At 39.3% G+C, this 18,962-nt stretch overlaps 1 protein-coding gene across 2 annotated transcripts in view; it reads right to left on the bottom strand.

Annotated features, from left to right (window-relative positions):
* TESK2 (testis associated actin remodelling kinase 2) overlaps positions 1 to 18,962 on the bottom strand; it is a 77,447-nt gene that overhangs the window by 18,412 nt on the left and 40,073 nt on the right. For both annotated transcript variants that reach the window (XM_088169521.1, XM_088169522.1), the window contains exon 5: positions 6,603 to 6,749. In XM_088169521.1, the coding sequence (XP_088025647.1) occupies positions 6,603 to 6,749 (147 nt within the window). The remainder of the gene's footprint in view (positions 1 to 6,602; positions 6,750 to 18,962) is intronic.

The raw sequence follows: 18,962 nt of genomic DNA, 5'->3' as shown, positions 1-18,962 counted from the left end.
TATTTGATCTCAGTTGAGTTTTTGAGGGTTTTTTTTCCTCCCAAAATAGGGACCTCATGAGTCCTTCCTGAAGCACTCTTAATAGAGGCAAGGAGCTCTGTACATGAGTCCGAAAGAGTTAACAGAGCTGTTTATGCAGACAGATGTGAAAGAACATAAAGCCCCCTTTGTGTGTTACAGGAGCTTAACATCTGCTTTGCACAGCATAATCCTACTAAGACAAATTCAATATTTGACTCTCCCTTTTACATAAACAAAAATCAAAATGGACTCGAGTTTCAGAGTTAAAAAATAAGTTGCTTAGATGAAGAAACACCATAGTTTTATTTTATGATATTACATACAAGCTAAACTACTCAGAGATTTTAATGCACTCCAGAAAACACAGAAATGCCACTGCAGTATCATTTGCAACCTTCTGATAGCTGTTACCAAATTAAAATATTTAAAGGCCAATTGAGATGTATCAGCCGTTTAAAAAGTGCTATCCCCTAGGAGAAACCCCACTGAGAATTAAATGTGTAACAGGAAGTTTACAGTACTAGATACACTTTTGAAACTATTATGCTTAAGGGAGAGGTCCCCTTTGGTTCCTGAAGTATCAGTAGAAGTTTAGTATTGTGACTATCTCATTAGAAATAGCCATCCGTAACAGCTAATTTTTCCAGTGCAAGCCCTCTCCTGCAGTGCAAAATATCCAGACAAGAGCTTTTTCCAGCACAAAAGGGACCTGGCAACTGCAGCACCAACTATTGAGACTCATCAGACAAAGGTTCTGTTCACAGCCTGGGGTTTATTTTGTTTTAAAGAAGCAAACAGCATACAAGGTAGGAAGTCAGGGCATGTCACTTCCAAGCCCAAAGGCAGTGAATTTATGTTACATCAGATAATCTACAGTAATTGCTTACATGCATGATTCTGTCCCATAGTAACTGAGGCTGCTCCTCTCTCAATGAGAGGAGTCTGAGCCATTACACACTGTGAAGTGAAAGCAGATGTTGGCAGGAATACACACACGTGTTTATATATATATGTGCCTAGAGATTACAATTTCTCCATAGATTTTATCATCAATGGAGCTCACAATGTTCCCTAAAACTGCTCAGAACCTACTATTGATTATAAAACCTTGTTTTCAATTATACATAATTCTGCAAAACTAAAAGGCAGGTTTGCCTGTTAGTTTTTAATCAAGAGTTTTGGTAGTGGACTTGTAGGGAGGGGGTGTAAACCATCAAAATATCAGTCTATGGTATCACATCAAATTTGACACGTCCTCAACTTGAAACCTGGTGACACCTCTGTGTAAGATGCTCCTGTTGCCACCTCTGGAAAGAGTAGACTGGGACAGAGTAGAATAGCATATGCTGCATGAGGAATTTGAGAGCATGACTAAGGTGACAAGACAGAGGATAAGCCCAAGCCAGGGACAGGCAGGGACCAAGACCAAGACCCTAAGCCAGGGAATAAAAAGCACATACTATTACAAGGAGAGAAGAACTGCAAGTACAGGGTGGTGGTGGCAGGGATCAGAGCTAACCTGGATCAGCAGAACCTGGGGAGAGCTAGAAATGGCTAAACATACTAAAGACCAAAACACAAAGATAGACTTGATAAAGCATTGAGCAGGAGCAATAGGAAAAGAGTAAATTAAGTCAGCCAGACTAGGATTTTGATCAATAAGGTTGGGGGGCAGGAACTGGGAACAAAAAGAAAAGAAAAAAAACCTATGCACAAGGATGAAATGCCTGATCAGAGACTGGCATTGTACATTATCAGAAAAGATTAGATAGTAACACAGCAGGTGTGATAGGTCCTGGAAAAATGGGCAAACTCCTGGATATTCATTTCTCACTGCCAAAGAATCTCTCTTGTTCCCCTCCCCATTCCTCCTCCATAGCAAAAACATGCAATGTGTTTTAGAATACTATTTAACACTAGCAACAAATACAAATTAAATGTACTTCATGTATTACTTACTGTAGTAACTAAAGCAACAGACACCCTTTACCATGAATCTCAAGCTTTCAACTCTAAAATGAAGTGCAGAATGCCAACTGATAGGTAGGAAGTTGTATACAAGAAACACTATATCAAAAATAATATTGTACAAAAGATGGGATGTAAAACTCCTGCAACAACTTTCCCTTTTCCCCTTATGCATGCATATTAATGTAACATCCTTAATTACATAATCATACAGTTTTCTACCTGGAATCTATGTGCTTTAGTACACACAAAGGATTCATGCTGATGGTGAATTGGGGCTGTACATAAAATACTTGGACCACTATTTTCAGGACTCTGACCACTCTTCCCACAGAAACAGTAGGGTGACAGAAAGGCTGGGAAGAAATGAAAGGAAACCCTGGACTGCAAATGAAACTCTTCTGTCTTGTGGTTAAGACTACTGCAGTGTTGCTCTGGGATCTGGATTCTGGCCTTAGCCAGCATCACAGAAGGATTCTGTAACAAGGAAGCTACTTTAGCAAAATCTTTCACAGATAGTACAGGATAAGTAACATTCTCTGCCTCCAGGGGTCAAAACTGACTATTTTATAAGTGCTATAATGCTTCCAACTGCCTCTGAGGTCAGCAAGCATATTGCTTTGAACTTAAACATGTAAAATGCAAATACTTCAAACAAAGCCTTAAAGCACATACCCAATATTCACCAATTTCTTGTTTTTAATCTGTTATAATAAGGAATGATCTTCTTTACCTCCCTCATCTCAGAAATACTGTAAGAATAATTTCTGCTATTAGGGAAGTCATTGGTATAAGACGACAAGGAAATCAACAGTGCTTTCAGAGCAGGGATTGAATGCGGTGCAAATACAATGTAAACAAGGTGTTGAAGAAACACTGTGCAGCAGTAAGACTTGCTTTGAGTGGTGAGGTACAAAGAGATTTTGCTATATTCTTTTTGCAGGCTGGATACTCCACCCCCATGCTTTCCTAAACATGGCTATTCTAATTGTAAGTTACAACAGCTAGAATGCTGCAAAACCAAATCAAATCAAGAAAAATCTGTATCACAATTAAGTTGCTTCTATTGAAATGCTTTCACAGTATGATTTCTGCTTTAATGATTGCATCTTCTGTGACTAAGATTTTCAGAGTTAAAATTAATAACCAGAGCTCCTTGACAATCACTGAAAGATGAAGAAAATTCCTATGATTCCAGGATGCAAATCCTCCTTCTGCACACTCAGTGAGGTCCCAATGGAAAACAATTCATGGCTTGTGGTGATATGGATAGGGGACAGGGAATAAGCCAACAAGGCTGGCTGTCACAACCCCTCTGTGGCTTCATTTCCACATGAAACTTTTAATGACAAGTCAAAAGTGCAGACATCACATTTCTTGGCTTATAAAAAGTCCAAGTCACTCTGCCCACACCACTGCTCTGTGCAGGCTGCAAACGGCCAGTCTGACCACTTGTACCTTCTGACAGATTCAAGCCAGGCTGTTGCTAGCAACTAGGGCAGCTCAGCCTGATCAGCTGCAGCAGCCCAGGCACTGAGCTGCTCCTGACATGGGGAAGCAGTGGCTGTCGGGGCAGCACATCCCTTCTAACAAGCACTGCCTCTCTTTTTGACAGAAGGACATGGGGAAGGGCACCAGTGGGATATGAGGGCTGACATCCCCGTGGGCTGTCACATCGACTATAATGACCTACATCTACTCCTCTACCGTTCTTCCCTCTGGCCTCCTGCAGTATCAATGCTGTTCTGTTCCTCTCCACATGGTGCAATTATGAAGAGAGATCACCCTGGTGTATACTAATGGCCCAACCCATTTATTTTCCACTCTTAGATTGGCAGAGGACAGGAACTTTTCTTTCTTTAAATTGTTAGGTATCAAATACATTGACAAATAAAATGCTAAGAGCAAGACAACTCTGCTGCCATAAATGACACAGTAAAATTTATGTACCACACCATCCACTCCAGGAAGCTTAAGGAATTAGAAGTTTGCCAGAAACAGGAAGGCAGAAGTATGGGTCTAAATTAATTAAAATCAGTAAAATTCATATTAAAGGGACAGTTAGCAGTGGGTTATCATCCTAAGTGTAACACATAAAGCATGGAGACATTCCTGCATAGACGTCTCAGTTTCATTCTGTTCACACTTCAGTCAAGGCCAGCAAGTTACATAGAAGAATGCTTCACTCTCCCACCTTGCAAACTCAGTCTGTTCTGACTTGCAGATGTCTAAACCATTGCCTTTACCTTCATTTGAATAATAAAGCCATCCCATCAATTAGTGATGTTTACTGAAGAAAGAAGGACAATACAGAATAGTACTAAATTTCCCCTTGTTCAATCCAAGTTCTCTCCCAAAGAAAGAGTCCATCACATCTTCCTTCAGCTTGCTCACATACTGACTATTTACTAGTAAGAATGAAGACAACTCATCCTATCACCAGTACAAACCTGGTAAAAGCCAAGGCATCTTCTCAAGCAGTAGCCAAAAGCTGTAGTCTGAGAACTGAAAATTTTGGTAACAGTTTTTTCCTCTGGTTATCTTCATTGTTTTGCTTTGGAACAAAGTTACTTTTTTAAAACTTAGCCAGCCAGCAGAGCAAACATTAGCCCAAAAGGGGAGTAGTTTGCCCAACAAGACTTAAAATTTATTTTATCAATACCTTAATACACTAACAAAATTCAAGAGTTACTTAAGGTGAGTGTTTAAGGCCAGGCGTTTCATCTACTTCCTTTCCAGATAGAACAAGGAAAGTGCATATCTCACATAAAAAAAATTAAACCTAAAAACCAACAAAACAACATCAAAACAACCCCAAAATCCCCAAGAAATTGAAAAATACATACTATAGCTGTGATCAATTAAATTCTGTATTATTCTTAGAGCTGACAGCTTCTGATATGACCCACGCAGATACTACAAGTTTAGTGCTAAGAACCATCCCTATATAGCATAACTGCTGGTAAATTCTTAGGGTTTGATTCGTTGTTCATTTATTTTTGAATAACCTTAACTACTTCCCATGGCCTCTGATGAGTTTGCTCTTGTCGGGACATCCCACACCCCTCCCAGAGGGTGCAGCTTTCTAAACAATTGGCATTCAACAATAGATAACATTGAAGCATTGGCAGGGCAGCTCCAGAGAATGACATACAGTTATGTAAAGCTTGGAACAAAGGCATTCACAGGGATCCCAGGAACTGCATTTTCATATGACTAACCATCACAGAACTTATTTATTGTTATAATAAATGCTGCAGGCACTGAATTCTCCTTAGTTACTTTGGTTCCTTGCAGTAACTCTACTCTTAAATGCACTAAAATACATTCTGAACTGAAAGAGAAAGGGGAACACCAAGTTGTCTTTTCAGATATTTTTATGCATCTCTTATCTGCACACTCCAAGGTGACTGAAATGGAGCTTTCTGAGTCTATCATGTCAAAGTGACATGACTCCCAGTCCGGGCATTTTTCATAAATTTGATAATTCTTCCTTACAGAATTCAGTGTCTTTCACTTGAAAGAGCAGCCAAGAAAGTATTTTATGATTTCACCAAAATACTTCGTTTATCTACCAGCTGAACTTTTTTTTTTCCACCTTGATTAAATGCACACTCTATATCTCTCTAACACTGCACTAAGCCTTAAACCCCCCCTGAAACCCAATGAAGGACTAGTAGCCTCACTGGCAAACACACTCTGTTGTGGTTTTATTTTTAAAAACTGTTTCTAATACTAAAAAATAATTCCTTTTAGACTAAATTAACATTCTTCTGGATGCTTCTGATTCAAGTGATGAAGGCATGATGAAGCCTTCCCAGGAAAAGTTTTGAAGGACTTTCATGTTGCAGGCCCCCAGTGAGTTTAAACCAGCTCATTAGCACCAGACAACGGGACAGACAGGACAGCAAAGCCCTCAGCACAGGCTGCAATGGGTGGTGAGAGCCAGGGTGAATACTGGGACACCAAAGCAACTAGAAAAAATAAATCTATGTCCATTGAAAAGTCTGCCACTGATATATTATTCTGGAAGAAATTTCAAAATTTGAAAGTTTTAGGCAAACTATTTTGATCTTACTGATGTTAAAAATGAAAGAAACATAAACCAGGATTGTACACAGCATTTAATGCAGAATTAGTAATGAAAGGTCACTCTTCCTACAGAAGATTTGTGAAATACACAAGGAAGCAAAACCAACAAGGAGATTTTGAAGTGCGTTTGTAATAATCCACTCAATTTGGGTTCTTGATATGATTAACCTGTTCCAAATGTTAGATTGTTGTGCTTAATTATCCAGGGATTTAAATACTTTACTGAACCACAACTCAGAAGTAAAAAAACTCTGCAGCTGCTTTATGAGAAATTCTATTCTGAACTCATTCAAGGGATGATCTTCCTTCATGGTAATAATTTCTCTAGTTTCCATACAAACTATGACTATGTTTTGAGGAAAGTTTTAATTCTATAAACCGCATTTCAATTTGTTTCTCTAAATGTCTTGCATTATATCTTATATGATAGCAATTCTCTGCATGGAACAGAGGAAGGGAGAAAACCCAACAATCAGTTACAGGAAGTTATTAGGAAGTTCCCTTAATTTTATAAACGATACCTTGGATGTAAGGTCACGGTGGAAAATGCCTTTATAGTGAAGATAACTGATTCCCATAGCAATGTCATATGCCAGTTTCACCCTCACTGTCCAGGGCAGATGCTGGTTGCCATCTAGTAGCTGTTCCAGGTTACCACAATTGATGTACTGAAAAGACAAAGCAACATTTAAAATTAATTATTTAGTTTAATGTTTTGTCATGAATGTAAAATTCATGATTACAAGTGACCTCAGCCCAGTTACACATTAAAATCTTTTTTTCATATCAGCTCATCAGGCACAAAGTTTGAAGATCAAGAAAAGCTGAAAATGTCTCCCTTCACCACCTGTACCACAAGTCACCTCCTGAACAGGCTGCAAGAAACACCTTCGTCCTTACAGCTCGGGTCCACCCGTTGCTGATCTCACCAGTGAATTCTGAAAACCCTTTCAGCAGATACAGGGGTTCCACAGGTAACTATTTGAGGAGGCAAAATTGACAGGGCAGAGGCACAAAGCAATTTTACCGGGCACAGAGCCCATCAGGAGGGGGCACCACAAAGCAGCAAGGGGCTCCCGTGTGCATCCCTCGGGAACAGGGCTCATCCCGGCCGATGCACAGCAGCGCATGACCCCCCCTTCTCTCCAAAACCTGTACCTTGTGCTAGGTGTTTGTGTGCCAGGAGACCAGAGCAGCTCTGCAACAGGTCACTCTGAGGCTATGCAATCTCCATCCTCGGAGATTTTCAATACCAACTAGAGCTGCAGCCAACCTGGTTCAGTGCTGGAAACAATGCTGCTTTGAGCTTTTCCAGCTTTGATCTTTCTCATTTCTTTTATCTGAACCCCTAAGGGAGCTAGATGACCTTATAGAGCACACAGGGAAAAAAATAAAAAACAACCCATGCTCAATGAAATTAAGACTTTTTTTTAAAAAAGAACATAAGTTGCTATCATGCTTAAGGAAAAAATGGTGACTAAGATTTCTACAGTAACATCTTATTCCCAGCCTCCTTGAAACAGTGCAAACAGCACTTCTCATCCAATCATGTTCAAATCAGAACAATACTGACCAATCTGGAACAGAAAGCACGTGGCTGAATAATTATAAAATTAAGCTTAGCAGTTATCCCAAACCATTCCACCTTTCTGACAGGCCAGTAACAAACTGTCCATAAAGCACCACCATACTTGAATTCACCAGAAAGACAATGCAAGGGGGGAGGGAGTCACTGACCTAGCTTCCATTTTCTGTTCTCTGAACTGTGCCATTCCATGACACAAATTGCTCCAGAAATGCTAATAAACAAGCAGCCCCTAAGAGTATTGACACACACAATGAAATGGGACAATAGCTGGCTACTATATCGAGCATGCTCTTGCTTTCCTTTTCAATACAGCAGCCTACTGATTTGATCCATTGGTGCCATATTAGTTAAGTGCATCCAGTATATCCATTCCTGTAGCACTTCAGTCAAACTGGCTTGCAGGGTCATTTACCCATCTTAAATGCAAGGACCAGATTCTAGCATGGGCTGTGCAACAGTTGACACACACATTGGACACACACATCCATGAGCTACAAAAAGCAACAGTAAAACCTGCTACCAGCACATCTACAAAACCTACCAGGCCTCCTTTCCAACACTGCCACCCAGCAAGTGCATAGCCCTCATTTATCAGAGATGTGAGTTCTGGCTTTAGCTCTAATTTCTGTGCATATGAAGCACATAAGGTTAATCATCAAGTGAACAACTGAACTAAGATTTTCCTAGACATCTTTAAGGCTTTAGTTGATCTCAGGTTTTAGCTGGTCAGCAGGCAATATTTGCATGCAGAGACCTGAATTGCTCCTAAGGCAAGCACTGTACAGTGCTCCCTCAGTGTCATGTAAGTAATCCAATTCTTCCAGTCATTCAGGCTGATAATGCAAACAGCCAGCCCGATGGCCTATTTTCTTCAGAGGAGTTCAACAATGCCTTTTCAGGACAGACACAAAACTATGTACATTACTTCCTAATTGCCAGTGCAACTGAAAGAGAAAAACACTTGTTCTCCATCTCTTACTGGCACAAATCAGCTCTGTGTGGTAAGAATATCCTGAAGGATAGAAAATGCACCTCCTTCCAAAGAGAACACTGGATCTTATTTTGTCCCTGACACAGTACTGGTACAGTAAGGCTACAACACACGTTATCTCAAGGCATTATTCTACTACAACAACAACAACAGCCATCACATAAGTCTACAAGCAATTGGAACAGAGATCTGACTGGACTGTGACAATGAAAGCAAAGGGCACGACACTTCTTAGAGACATCATAGCTAAATGGAGCACCGTTCAGACCTTTTCAAACCCTGTATCATCAGGTTGCAGTGAAACAGCTACCCATTATTCCTCATGCTACTTTTCTGTCATGTAACTGGACACCAACAGCCAGTTTATCTGGTTGCTAGTCTGAAAGCAACAGTCATAGGTTGTTTATTTTTGCATTTACTACAACTTAACACAGCACTTAACTTTAGGTTTAAAAGACCTTGGCATCTTAGTCCACAAAAATATTCTTTCTTACAAAAATCCAAGGTAAGAGCTCATAACTTTGTTGTGAAAGCAAAAGTTCAGCTAAACTGCATTTCTGGTGCCCCTCCCAAATGTTATGAAGAAAGAGGGCAGTAGCTTCTTTGAAGGACAAGTTACTCAGAAGCCCAGCCAAGCACAGATGATTTCTGGATCAAAGCTTGAAGAGACTTCTGATGTTATCATTTACTGCTATGAAATGCTACTTTAACCTAAAATCAGCATAATAGGACTGCTGCCTTGTAACTCAATTGCAGTCACATTATCAGACTCAAGCATATGAAATGAAGAATGGATAGAAATTCAGCATATAACAGTTCTTAAGCACAGAATTACATGCTTCATTTCAAAGGACTAATAATGAACTTCAGCTGTCAGATAATACGCAACTTCAGCTGTCAGATTTTAGCTTCAAAATTCAAAATAGAAGTTTAAACACTAATATGAGAACTAGAAGCTTTTAAAGAAAAGGCACACCAGATTCACACAATTCTAGCAGTTATTTCTCAAAAACAAAGACTCCAAATGTTGCCAAGTCTGAGCAGGAAGACTGATGGGAATTGCAAAGAGTTTTCAATGCTATTTTGAAAACCAATCCTATTTCAGTGTGTAGGTCTGATATAAATAAGCTAACAGATATTGCACAGGAAAGCCAGAAAAAAAATTGCCCTGCCATTTAGATCACTTTAAATGTCACTGTCTGTCATTTAAAAAGCAACAAATAACCACAAGATACCCCTGTACTGTTGGCCAAATGTTGCCGAAGACGAGGCATTAAGTGGTTAAGAAAAGTAGGTGTGGAGAGTGCATTTAAGGTTACAAACCAAAATGAGGCAAGTAAAGAGTAAGAGCTCCAGGGACCCAGAACACTACAAGACAAACACTGAAATAGCAACAAATGAATATACTGCAAAAATGCAGTAGCACCTTCTTACTTCCAGCGTTAGAAGTGATACAGATATGCAATTTTGACACTCTTCAGTGCATTTATCAATAGTGTCCGCAATACTTTATTTTGCGTTCCAGGTCCCCCTTCAGAGTGCAACTACTTGTTCTGGATTTTGCTCTGATGTCTCTCTTGCCTCTCCATATGGAAGGTGCTACTGCCACAATTCTAATTTCTCTTTTCTCCTTCATCTCTACCTGTTTCTTCAATGCATTTTTGCATTTTGTCATGCCTAATAAAAGGAAGTTGAGAGCTTTTCACTAAGCTTTTTGCAGAAGTTTAATACCAGTTTTAAATCACCTGTCTCAAGGAAGACACAACCTCATCTTCAGTTCTCATATGTTTAACAGTCATCTGTCACACTCTGCAGTCTGTAAGTGGCTACTTTGAAGGCTTCTGTACAAGCCAAGGTACCCTTCTGTCACAACTGGCATAATTAGCTACTGTGGAAGGACTGGAAGTTTTCTCCTTTCCCCAAACTGTTTTAATTTGCTTCAGCTGTGCAGAACTGGAAAAGAGACAGTATCACTATGTTCAAAACTACAATATGAGATACTACAAGTTGATACACCAAGATTGACTACGAAACTAAATTGACATTTTTTAAAATTTGAAGTTGGTTCATGGACCTCCAGTTGTTAAAAATCCCATAATTTAAAAACCTACAAGACCACTTGACCCAAGTGCCTCTGAGCAGTAACCTTTCATTTCCATTGATTGTATCAAACAAAATAAATTAATAATTGAAACAGAACAAGTTGGATATTGAATTTGGGCTGTGTGAGTATACTTTTGGTCAGCAGGTCAACTAATGTTGCCAGAGAGAAACATACAAGTACTGAAAGAGAACACAGGTGAAGCAAACATTTCAGAATAAAGCTCAAACTTTTTCATGAGGGATCAGAAGGGCACAAGTGGCTTGGAAAAACAGCTTGACCGAAAGAACACAAGCAAAGCCAAAAGTCTTCATCTGAAAGCCCCTTTACTTTCCTGCTCCTTAGTTCCTGAAAACCAAAGGAAAAGAATCTTTAACCTAAAATCAATTTCTCTTCTGCTTTTCTACCAATACAAACAATCCTGTTCTTTAATAAAAAAATACGTATTTTCTTTAAAGGTGTAAACCATTATAGGATTAAAATAAATTTTAAAAGTGCCAGCTATTCACAGAGGAAAGGGTCAGCTTTGTCAACTGCCACAGCCTGGTCACTCATTAGCACTCAGAACCAAAAGCCAAGAAATGAAACAGATCTATTTCTTCTTCTGTGTCAGTTGTGGCATTGATTAATTCATTGGCTCCTCCTTCTGAAAAGGCATGTATAGGCATGGCTTCTTTTATGGAGGCAAACAAGAATTAACATGCACTAACTCAGGAAGGAGCTGTAATGAAAACCATTTGTTGCATTCCAAACATTCAAGCGTTGCCATGGAAAAGAATTCAGCAAGATTTGTCTTCCTTTAATTCTCTAATTCCAACAGCTCTTATGGTCAGTATGCTGAATTTAGCCCTTTTCTGTAATTTCATTCAATCAAAATGTAATGTTCACTTGGCTGCCTGCTGCTATAAACAGATTCTTGTTGGTAAGGCTTCAGCTGAGGCACACAGCAACAATGCACTGCTGCAACCCATATGGATGAAGGAAGTTTTATGGACGCTCACGCATACTCGGGTCTGAAATATTGCAGGAAATAAGCTTATTTTGTTGGAACCGGAAAACACTCCCAGTATATCTATACAAACTGACCTTGATAACCATTTTTCCTGTAATTATATTAGTAGAAAGAAAGCCAAAGAAGGCCTAACAAAAAGCCCTGCATTTCCAATCTGAAGTCACAGCCATTTGGATTCTAAGCGGAGCCCAGTTTCAGGGCAGATAAGAATCTGGGATATGGCATAAATTAGCACAAAGGCATAGAAGAGAAAGTACCTTGGTGCTGACACAGGCAAGAGAAACAGCATCTCTACAATAACACTTCTGTTAAGAGCAGAAGGCTCTATCCACACTGACAGCATTTCAAACATACTAGACTCGGTTCTGCTGAGAAGCTGCAATCCCTGACAAGGAGCCTCTCATTTAAATAAGGGCTTTCTCACCTTCCCCACATAAATACCAGCAGCAGCAGCCCACAGATTATATGCCTGCAAGATGGCAGAAAAATAACCCCTTTGCTTCACTTTTTGAAGTCTATGAAACAGCTACAAGGATCTACTGAGAGCAAAACTTACAGCACAATGAACACCTCTCATAGTACAAACTTTGTTTAAATTTTGCACACGGAATACTCTCTTTGAGCTGTTTCAGAGTACTTTTCCAAGTCTCAGCATTCCCACATCCACTCAACACATCCACTTGCATTTAAGGGTGCTCAAAAACTTTACTGGCAATTAGAAAAAAAAAATAGAAGGCACCAAGATCCTCTATTAATAGTGGTGTGCAAAAGCAAACATGAAAGGAATTTTCTTGTACAGCTCAGTTTCTGAATGTTTTGGATGGCTGATAAGTAAAGCAAAACGAGAAAGTTTCTTGCTAACTCAAGAGAATGCTTCCTGGGATCCAGGCTGAAAAGTGGGGAAAGAAGAGAAAGCACTACATACAAACTGGACTTACTGAAAATACGTAAGAAAAGAATTCCAAGACAAAAAGTTAAGTGGCCAGCATCACAGTACCTATCTGGACTGCCTCTCTTCATACACAGAAGTAACAGGAAAGTCTAGTGCTCAAGACAGTATTCAGTTCTCCTTCTTTCTCTCCCCCCATACTATGATAGCTGAGAAGTTTACATCTTCTCACTCTTGTTAACCTAGCCACCAATAAAAGAATTCAGAGGTTGAAATTAAAAAATGTTTTGTTTTTTTTTCTTCTTGAAGCAATGGTAAATGGTCCAGCTGGTTTACAGTGAGTGTCAAAACAGAGATATTAAAAACTCCTCCCAAAAAAACCCCACACAACCCACACACAGAGCACCCACCCACATGTGTGTGCCTCACACATAGGGGGGAAGGAGACACGGAATGAGACAATGGAACTTGCTGTTTGCAGTTGAACATTTATCTGCCTCTTCTCTTTTTTCTATCCTTGAGACAGTCTAAAAAGGAGGAAGAGGTTAGCACCAGCAAGATATTTAGCAAGGCTTCCCCAGAATACAACATATTTAGATGCACCTATCTCAAAATAATGAATAAAAGTTGCTTGTTCACTATTACAGGCTCTGAAGTGATAAAACAAGTCAATCATCCTCCTGTGAGAGAGGAGGGGAAAATAATTAAAGCCAAAGAATAGCCTGCAGAGACAAGATTTAATTTTCTAAAACAGAGGGGAGGAAGGGAGAAAAGGATGTTTAACTATGAGCTCAGAAGTTCTCACTGAAATAACTGGTTGCTCATCACTTCTCATCTAGCACCTGCATGCATAATATAGACTGCGCACCTCAAGTTAGACTTTTAAATTCTTGGCTTCTGCCTTTACATGAAGACTTCTTTGGTGTCTCTGATTATAGTTCTTTCTACATGTGAATTTTCATTTTGTGAGAACCCACCCTTCTCACCTAACCACACAGTGCAGACGCATCTAAGCAGCTTCTCACTGCCTCCAGCACAGTGCAGGGCTCACACAGCTCTCACCACTTACCTGCTTTTGGTAAAAGCACAGACTTGGTCTGGAGAGCTGTCCCCGTGTAGGGGAAAAAAATTTGAAATATCATGTAACTTAAATAAGGCCCTTTACATGTTTTCCAAAAACCTGACTTTTGATATTTAAGCACTCAAAACTGCAAAGCTACAAATCAGAAAGACTTAGCTGAAACTCCTGTGGAGACCCGTATCATTTTTGTTGGAGAAAGAATCAAAGGGTCAAGCACACCACATATGCCACAACACGAAGCTGCAAGAGTATGAACTGGAGATGGAATTTCAGTCAGAACACTAAATTTCTTGCCTCCTGTCATTGAAAGCTGGGCCCCCTTGTGTGATTTTAAATGGACTTTTTTGGTATGTGCAGCACATCAAGCTGTGTTTGGGAATGAAGCATTTTTTCTTTTTAAAAAATTCACAGAAATATCAAGTTCCCAAGGAAAATCATATAAAAGTAAATAATATGTACTTTGTCTAATCTTCTGTGAAATAACTTCACTGTCTTAGACACATTGCTTTTTTTTGTTATAAAATACATAAATCCTTAAAGTTATAACATAAGGTTTAAATGGTGTGACATTTTCTAAAAATCACCACTACCCCCTCCCTTTTCTGCAAGCTTTTTAAACTGTACTTACTTTGAACAGTCTAATTTACTTATTACATGTTTAAATTTGATATTGCATCCACTGGTGCATACAGATGTCAGGTTAACACCTATCATTAATCAGCCTGACTCAGATCTCATACACAAGGAACACATGGGTACCAGAGTCTGCAATTCTTCAGCTGTTGGAAGAAACTCAGTGCAAGTGTCTACAGAATCATTTCAACAAAAATGAGACATCTTTAGCTGATAAAACAAATTAGGGTGTTCATATTCTTTTGACCCTCACTCGGCTTTCTTAGAGTTGATAACCTATTTTGAACCATCACTGAAAACAGAATTTTAATTTTTGTTGCTTCCTCATGCACCCCTTCAAAAATATAGTTAGAGCAGACACCTCTCTCCCTAAGCCAGTACAGCTGGTTTGGTGTAGCACTCTCCAGTTAATCAGGGCATGGCTGCTCCTAGAGGCACCTGTGCTTCCTGACAGGATCAAGGGCACAAGTGGGTCTCCAGTACTGCAAACTGGTGTGTGTCTTTCATATGGGGATCTCTCAGGCTGAAGAGAGACACGCTGTGCTCCTCTGAATAGAATAAAACCAGAGGAAAAAAGACACTGCTTTGAAGATGAAACAATACAATGCCTTCCATAGCACAGAGAAAGAATGAGGGAGAGCTGGCTGTCAAACCACAAACTACATTTGCTAAGAGCACATTCAGCTACTTTTTAAATTAAACTGAGAACCTAAGAGAACTGTTCCAGCAAAACTGAAACTGACGGTCCATATGCTGTGAAGAGTGCAAAAATAAGACCAAGTATGGCTCAAGTATTGACAAGTATTTTTAAAATTCTATTATGAACAATGAAGAGATGAAGGAAATGGTTGGTACCAAACCAAGTTTAAAAGTGAATTATAACAGCATTTCAAAATGATCAAAGATGTAGTAGAAATCATTTTGCAAGTGACACAGAAACAAGCAAGGCCGAGGTCTACATGTAGTATCAAACAAATAATTTTTCAGATACATACATACATCCATATACTTAATACTCCCATTTACCTTTCTTTGTCATAATAATTTAAGCAAAAGCTAAAAATTATACTTTGATATAAGAAATCCAAAGCACATCCCAAAGGTTTTTACTTTAAAGAATCAGGATTTTTATAATTTCAAAAAGATATTGCTAGAGACTTTGCCATCATCTACTGCTGGATAGTTTGTTGCCTTATAAACACATGCATATTGGAAAATAAACAGAAGCTTCCTAATTTTTCAGCTGTAAGAAAAGTCCCTATTGCCCATGCCTTTCTCCCTTCAACAGGCAGCTGCCACATGCAACTTCAAAGGTAATAAAACTTCAAGTTCTTCCTAACTGAGTCCTGGTATTTGTGTGCAATGAAGTAGAAAGCACAGGGAACAGGTTTGTCTTTCTGTACAAGTTTAGTTGGTTGGATTTTTTAACCCCAAAAGATTAAGCCAATATTCAGATGTGCCAGTAAGCAGGCACACAGTAATAACTTTTTGCACCTTGTAGGTTTACCTTATCTCTATTCACCATAGTTTTTATTATTTTAATAAAGGATTATAGAATTGACAAGGTATTTCAAAGTACCTACTATCTTGCAATAATTTCTCTGAGGTGAGATAAGTGATTTTTCTCAAGAGCAGAAACATAAAGGGCCATCAAGATGATGAGAAGGATGGAGTGCCTCTCCTGTGAGGAAAGGCTGAGAGAATTGGGATTGTTCAGGCTGGAGAAGGCTTCAGGGTGACCTAATTGCAGCCTTCCAGTACCTGAAGGGAACCTACAAGAAAGATGGAGAGAGACCTTTTAAAAGGCTGAGGAGGAATGTTTTTAAACTGAGAGTAGGTTTAGATTTAGATCTTCGGAAGAAATTCTTTGCTATGAGGGTCGTGAGACACTGGCACAGGTTGCTCAGAGAAGCTGTGGATGCCCCATCCCTGGAAGTGTTTAAGTCCAGGCTGGATGGGGCTTTGAGCAACTTGGTTTATTGAATGCTGTCTGTGTCCAGTGCAGGGGAGTTTGAACAAGATGATCTTTAAAGGTGCCTTTCAACCCAAACCATTTTGTGATTCTATGATCATGTCCTTGGCAACCAGCCCCAGCCAGCCCTAAGTGGCCCTGCTTGAAGCAGGGAGGTTGGACCAGGTGACCTCCAGAGGTCCCTTCCAGCCTCAACCATTCTGTCATTCTATGAAAAAAGCAGTATACAGATAGCAAACAGCTCTAAGAGACATTTCATGATCTATTCATTCTAATTTAGTGTTGGAAAAAATAGCATCAATGAAATGGAATGATTTCTCACCTTTTACATTACAGACTAGCCTAGTCTTCCTAAGACCTGAGCTATTTCCCCACTCTGTTTTAAACTACTTCTGTTGCCATGACCTTGCTCTTCTCGAGTCCTACAGGGAAACCTCACACAGTCATTAATGGGAGTGCAACTACTACTGCATCAGACAAGGTTACCATTACTCTTCTCTAGAGGTCAAATCCCTGAGCTCTGAGTGAATGCATTTCTGTTGACCCTAAGGCAAGTACATGCAAGGTCTAACTCTTAATGACTCCTGTAAGGGAAAAGCTAAACAACCCAAACAATCAAATTAACAGAGGAAATATGAGGATATGAGCTGGCTGGACTTCCAGCCTTACAACAAAAGCAGCAAAAAAGGCAAGTAAATAATAGCAACACTTCTAGTTTTATACCACATAACTATTCTTGTCATCAGAGTATATATTCCTGGAACCAGATATATCAGGTCTAAAATTCAAGGCCATTCCAGAAAAGATACAAAGTAACCATATCTTAGCAGAGGACTCAATACCTCTGACATACTTTCAATAGGGCTAAACTTAACTCTTCTTGGTCCTTGGGTTTTAAACCTGTGGAGGCCCAGACTGCCTATGCATGTTACTTTCCAGCACTAGTACAGCATCACTGAAAGAACTCCTCATTCTTAAAGTGAAGCTGTAGCTCCAATTAATGCCACAAAAAGTATCTGAACCATGGATAGACAGGACAAAAAGGATAGAACCTGCAGGTAGAGGTTTATTACAGCATTAATCCACAGGTCATGTTATTCATTGGCTGAGAGATGACAAGGATAAATTTAATCTGCAGAATTTTACGCATACTCAGAGTTCTTATAAAGTTTTAACCACAGTACTTCTGCTGCATCCTATAGCCAGGAGGCATTTAAAAATTGTCAGTTGTTGGAAGCCATCTGAAAGATCATTTGTCATAATTGCATGATAATCTTTTTTTAAAAGTTACTCCAAAGTAATTGCTCTCTTTACACTATTCTGTATCAAGACTCATTCCTCTAAGTAAAGACATTTAGCATTAACAGGTACATTCTGTTTCTTCTGAGCTGCCAACAGAAACGTCCAAGAGAAAGCTTGCACCGTTGCTCATGTTGTTCCTCCAGAAAGTCAAAGCAGTGACCAGTGCCACAAAATCATAAAACAAATAACCTTACATACTGCCCAAGACCTTATATTCAAGGAATATACTTTATGTATGCAAATAAGACCAAACTGGAGCAGAATTAGAAGCCCAAATCTGAGGAGAAATAAAGGGCAAAATTACCTTCAGAATTCTTCCACCCCTTTGCTTTTTTCCTCCTCCTTTTGAGTTTTCTTTTTTCAATACTTCAGTCAGAAGGACTATATAAAGTGTCTAAGAAAGATTTCAACGAGCTAGGGGAGGTAATGCACAAGCATAAGTACAAGATGTTGAATACAACTGATCTGGGAGTTTCTGCTCAGTATGGCTTCACTGAACACATTAGGTAGTACCTATCTTACATGAATTCAAGGCCTTCCCTAAAAAAACCTCTGAATTATTGGGTTTTTTGCTAGAAATCTGATGGCAGTACCAAGAAATAAGTAAAATTTTCTAACAGGATGATAATGAGAGTCCTTTAACTTCTTTTAATTTTCTACTTGGTGCCACCTTAAGCACAATTGCAATTTTCTCAGTTGTCTCCAAGCTCATGCTGATCAACTTCACACCACAGCTATTCTTTTTTTTTTTTCCTGAGAAACAGCCACTGGAGCCAACTTATCCAGGAACTACATGTCAGCTGGTAAACAGGTAATACCTAAAGCAGGAACAATTCCTTTGCTGCATGAAATATTTGCAGAATGACTGCCAATAGGAACTAGAGTTCCAAAGACACCAAGTTCTCCAGAGCTGACAGCCTAGTGCCAGCACCAAAGCTGAGTTAAATATTTGCAGCGCTACATGAATAAAACTGAAGTTATTCAAACAATATGAATCACACTGATGGAACAAAAGTAGGGATTAGAGAGTCTTACAGGAGATGAGGAAAGGAAGGAGCAGGGAAGGAATGGCATTTCAGGCCTTTTTAAAACTCTCAGAAGTGTGCAATTGCCATCTGCAAGGAAATGTAGGACTACAGTTTTAGCTGTAGCATAAAGCTTCAAAAGAGGAGACCTAAGTGATGTCTGTCTGATTTTCTCCATTCTAGAGTCAAAGGCCCTCTACAGAAAGATAACCAAGAACTGAGGGGAGCAAAAAAGAAAGAAGAATTAAATACTTTTAGTAATTTATTCTGCTTGTGAAAGCTGCATA

This window comes from Sturnus vulgaris, chromosome 9 (genome assembly GCF_052056855.1).
Source record: "Sturnus vulgaris isolate bStuVul1 chromosome 9, bStuVul1.hap1, whole genome shotgun sequence".
Lineage (NCBI taxonomy): Eukaryota > Metazoa > Chordata > Aves > Passeriformes > Sturnidae > Sturnus > Sturnus vulgaris.
The sequence above is the reverse complement of the archived record's forward strand: the minus strand, read 5'-3'. Positions and strand labels throughout refer to the sequence as shown.